This window comes from Nicotiana tabacum, chromosome 6 (genome assembly GCF_000715075.1).
Source record: "Nicotiana tabacum cultivar K326 chromosome 6, ASM71507v2, whole genome shotgun sequence".
Taxonomy (NCBI): domain Eukaryota; kingdom Viridiplantae; phylum Streptophyta; class Magnoliopsida; order Solanales; family Solanaceae; genus Nicotiana; species Nicotiana tabacum.
The window spans coordinates 114,988,716-114,993,835 of record NC_134085.1 but is presented as its reverse complement, the minus strand read 5'-3'; the positions used below and the strand labels follow the sequence as shown (position 1 = coordinate 114,993,835).

General features: G+C 36.6%; 1 protein-coding gene across 1 annotated transcript; it reads left to right on the top strand.

Annotated features, from left to right (window-relative positions):
• The first annotated feature begins 1,455 nt into the window (after positions 1–1,455).
• On the top strand, positions 1,456–4,400 carry LOC142182005 (uncharacterized). The gene is made up of 6 exons (XM_075255766.1): positions 1,456–2,016; positions 2,252–2,402; positions 2,627–2,730; positions 2,840–2,961; positions 3,259–3,698; positions 4,204–4,400. Exons 1-6 carry the CDS (start codon positions 1,456–1,458, stop codon positions 4,398–4,400), a joined length of 1,575 nt encoding a protein of 524 aa, XP_075111867.1.
• The last annotated feature ends 720 nt before the right edge of the window (positions 4,401–5,120 follow it).

Below are 5,120 nucleotides of genomic sequence, written 5' to 3'. Positions count from 1 at the left end.
AGCAAACACAGAGCAAATAATAATCTCCACAAAAGTAAATGAACCAACAAAAGTTTCTATATTCTTCGCTAAAACAAATTTCCCATGTTTTAAAGAAGAAAAAAGGATTACAACTTTTCCTGAAATAACACAAAATAAATAGGAAAAAAGAGAAAGAAGGATATACATTATCACCACAGCGCATACAGAGGCTTTAAACCAAGCAAGAGATTCAAAGAATAAAAATAATAGAGCAACACTCAGCATAGCTCAAAAATAAAGTGAAGGCCAACGTTTAATTCGAACCAATATAAAGAAACTTTGTTGAAATGTGTAGAAAGAATAAGTGTGGGGTCCAGTAGTTAAATTATTATAATTAGTAGATATAGTTGAGTTAGTTAGTTGGTTATTTGTTATATTCTCAATATACGAATGAAGTTTCTTCTCCACTAACTATACGAATGGAGCTTCTTCTCCACTAACTCTTCTCTTCTCTCCCTGCCATGGCTAAGCTCTTTAACATGATATCAGAGCACCCAAGCTAGACCAGTTAGCTCAACAACATCATAAGAGAAAGGGCTACACAATTCAACTTTCCATTTGTCCACTATTTTGCTATTTCAACTAAATCCCTACAATTAGGGATTATTTTTGTTCTAGTTCAATTTCTGACGCGATTTGTCCACAAGCTCAGAAAATTCACTTCTATTTTATGTGATTTTGATTTCGATCTACCTAAATTGTGCAATTTGACATAATTTAGTGTAAAATCAACAAATTATGATGTTAAACGACGAAGAAATCTCTACTCCAGCTCCTTAAGTACCAACTGCGACTTAGGCGTTGAATACTCAACATCTAGATTTGGTACATCACAATCTTCCTCTATACATTATCCTTCATATATACAAGGTTCTATACTTATTTTAATTTAGCTTCAAGGTTCCGAAAATTACTCAATTTGGAGTAAGTCGATGTAAATTATACTTCATGGTAAAAACAAACTAGGATTTGTTCTAGGAACTTGTAGAAAAGACATGTATGATCCTAGTTTACATGAACTCTGGGACAGATGCAATGCTATTGTCTTAGCTTGGATAATGAACATCGTGTCTCAAAGTCTAATTAGTACTGTGATATATGCATCTGATGCTCATAAGGTGTGGGAAGATCTCAAAGATAGGTTTCATAAAGTAAATGCCTCTAGACCATGCTATATGCACAAGGATATTGCTGCCATCACTCAGGGAATTTCATCTGTATCTATGTATTTTACAAAACTCAGGGAGTTATGAGATGCGTGTGAGACACTTGCTCCCCCTCCTTCTTGTGGATGTCTAGAATCCTCTAGACATGCTGAACACTACCTGTTACAAAAGCTATACAGTTCTTAAATGGTTTGAATGAATCTTATAAAAATCCGAAGGATCAAATCCTTATGACACGCCCATTGCCAATATAAATCAAGCTTATGCTATGATAGTGAATGTAGAAAGTCAAAGGAAGAGTGGCTGTGGAACCAACACTAGTGTTGGCATTGATGGTAGTGAAACTACTGCTCTGCTAAGTAGTAAGGTGAATAATAGTGGTGGTAACAACAGTGGTGGCAATAACAACTACAAAGGTAGAAACAACTTCAACAATGGAGGGCCTGTGATTCAGTGTGACTATTGCAAGCTCAAAGGTCACACAAAAGACAACTGCTACAAGTTACATGGATATCCAGCAGATTTCAAGTACAAAAGAAAGGAGGACCACCTAACACGTATGCTAAAAAATGTGGCTAACATAGGAAATCAACTATCAGATGCACAATACTCTTCTCATCATACAACATCAAGCTCTACACCACCAATTCCAGTTCAGTTCTTCACTCCAGAACAATATAATCAGATTCTGCAGATGTTGAACAAAGGGAAGGAAATAGAATCTATGACTAATGCATCACATATGGGAATAACAGGTATTACTACTGCTCTAATGTCTAATCTAGTTGACAATAACTGGATAGTAGACACAAGAGCAATCAATCATACGGTACATAAGCTGAGCCTACTTAACATGTTTAAAGAATTATCACAAATGAGTAAGAATACAGTTCACTTACCTACTGGAGAACAAGTGGCTATAAATAAGACAAGAGAATATCATATATTTCAGGATAAAAAATTGGAGATGTACTATATGTCCCGGAATTCAAATACAACTTTCAAAGATCACTAAGGAGTTACAATGTTGTGCAATATTTTTTCCTGATTTTTGTTTATTTTAGGAACTCTCAAATGGGAAGGTGATATGGATTGGTAGAGAAGAGGATGACCTCTATATTCTAAAATATGGAGGTGATACAAATTCAAGGCAAGCAACTGACAAGGATACACTTCTTAATCATTCATCTATAGTTACCATTTCTAGTTCTACTGGTAACTACAAGAGTAGTTCTAAGAATAGACTGATGATACTTCTCGTTGACATAAAAGATTAGGGCACGCCCCTTTATAAGTATTGAGAAGCATGGATGGTTTGAGTTAGATTTAGTTGAAAGATCACATATGCACTATATGTCCGATCGGTAAACAATCAAGACTGCCTTTTTCGCTAAGCACTACTTGTTCTACTTATCATTTTGATCTTTTTCATGCTGAAGTTTGGGGTCCCTACAGAGTCCCTACTTATGATGGTAAAAGATACTTCATGACTTCAATAGATGACTACTCTAGATACACTTGGATTTTCTTGATGAATACCAAGGTAGACTCTATTGTATTAATGAGAAATTTTCTGTTTGTTAAGAACCAGTTTAACTATGGTGTGAAGTGTATTAGAACAGACAATGTTTTCAGAATTCTTTAATGATAAGGTGAACAAACTGTTAAAAGATCATGGCATTGCGCATCAAAGCTCATGTGTATATACACTACAACAGAATGGTGTAGTTGAAAGGAGTCATAGATATATCTTGGACATGGCTCTAGTACTAAGGTTTTAGGCATTTGTTCCTTTAAGGTTTTGGGGTGAATGTGTATCCACTGCTGCATACCTTCTTAGCAGGCTGTCCATTGTCTTGTTGAAAGGTCAGTCACCCTTTCAAAGGCTGTTTCATAGAGTTCCCTCATTGCAGAATCTCAAGGTGTTTGGTTGTATGTGTTATTCTACAAATGTGAAGAAAATTGACAAATTCAGTCCAAGGGAAATCCCAGCTGTTCATCTTGGATATCAACTACTCAAAATGGCTACCATCTCTATGATTTGAACTCCAAGGAGTTTTTTTATGAGCAGAGACCCTGTGTTTCAGGAAGACATTTTTCCTTTCAAGAATATGAGAACTGGTTCCTCTCCTTTGTTACTAGTATTGAAACTACTAGAGCCTGATTCTCCTGATGTCACTACACCTCTTCTTCCAGTCTTAGACAACATCTCACATGCTTCTCCAAATTCCATCACCAGAGAGCCTACTCCACCACCTTATCCATTACAACTCAGAAGATCTTCAAGAGAATCTAGACTACCAATCTGGATGGAAGATTATGTTGTTCAGCAGAAGTCATCTTCTTGTTCCTATCCAATATCCAACTATGTAGTATGTGATCATCTTTCTCCTACATACAGGGCATCCCTAGCAGCTTACTTAGCTATTATAGAGCCAAGGACCTATTCAGAATCTAGTACCAATCCACTTTGGGTGGCTACTATGAACTCTGAAATCTCAGCACTTGAAAGTAACAACACTTTGGAAAATTGTGGATCTTCCTCCAAATAAGATCCCCACAGGATGTAAATGGGTGTTCAAGGTGAAGTACAAATCTATAGGGGAAGGGTAAAGGTACAAAGCTATAATTGTAGTTAAGGGCTACAGTGAGCAGGAAGGCCTGGACTATACTGAAACTTTTTCTCCGTAGCCAAAATGATTACAGTAAGGTCTGTAGTAGCACTTGCTGCATCACCCTGGTATGTTTTTCAAATGGATGTGCATAATATATTTCTTCAGGGTGATATGTGTGAAGAAGTGTATATGCAAATCCCCGATGGCTTTTCAAGCCAGGGGGTATCAGAAGGAGTATAAGCTATATAAGTCCTTATATGGACTCAAACAAGCTTCCAAGCAGTGAAATTTGAAGTTAACAGAGGCATTGAAAGACCTGGAATTTGTACAACCGCACTATGATTATTCTCTATTCACACATAGAAAGAGAAAAGACTTGGTGATTATGCTTGTGTATGTAGATGATTTGTTGGTTACTGACAACAACCTAAAACTAATTGAGAAGGACAGAAAAGACTTACAGACCAGGATTAAGATAAAAGACTTAAGAGAGTTGAAATACTTTCTAGACATAAAGTTTTCAAGATCAGAGAAAGGAGTTCATATGTGCCAAAGAAAGTATGCCCTTGAGATGATATCTGAAACAGGATTATCATGAGTCAAGCCAGTATCCACTCCACTGGAGTTTAATCATAAACTTACCTCTGTAAAGTTTGAAAAGATGTTCAACTAAGATAAATTGGATGATGACATATTACTCGAGGATAGAAGTGGTTATCAAATAATAGTTGGAAGACTGCTATATTTGACTATGACTAGACCTGACATTGCCTTTGTGATACATGTTCTAAGTCAATTCATGCATGATCCTAAGCAATCACATCTAGATGCTGCTATGAGAGTGATCAAATACATTATAGGGAATCCTAGACTTGGACTGTTCTTGCCAGCAGGTGGCACTCAGAAGCTAGTTGTATTCTGTGACTCAAACTGGGATGCATGTGTGGAAACAAGAAAGTTAGTTATTGGCTATGCTATTAAATTTGGTGATGCATTGATTTTCTGGAAATCCAAAAAGGCAAGCGACAATATCAAGAAGTTCAGTTGAGGCAGAATTTAAGAGCATGACTACTACCGTTGTAGAAATCAAATGGTTAGTTGGTCTGCTTAAGGAGCTGGGAACTGCAGTTGAACTTCCAATTCAGCTCCATTGTGATAGTAAAATTGCTTGCAGCTCACCCTATATTTCATGAGAGAACTAAGCATATAAACATTGATTGCCACTTTGTAAGAGAGAAAATTCAAAAGGGAATGATCAAAACACAACATGTTGGCACAAAGGAAAACTGTCAGACATCTTCACTAAGAGCTTGTGCAA

Bases quoted from the DNA above. Each gene is read 5' to 3' on its own strand.
- LOC142182005 (XM_075255766.1), top strand. From the start codon at position 1,456: ATGATAGTGAATGTAGAAAGTCAAAGGAAGAGTGGCTGTGGAACCAAC. The intron at 2,017-2,251 runs GTACATAAGCTG...TGTTTATTTTAG, and splicing joins CAAGAGCAATCAATCATACG to GAACTCTCAAATGGGAAGGT. The intron at 2,962-3,258 runs GTTTTAGGCATT...TTTTATGAGCAG, and splicing joins GACATGGCTCTAGTACTAAG to AGACCCTGTGTTTCAGGAAG.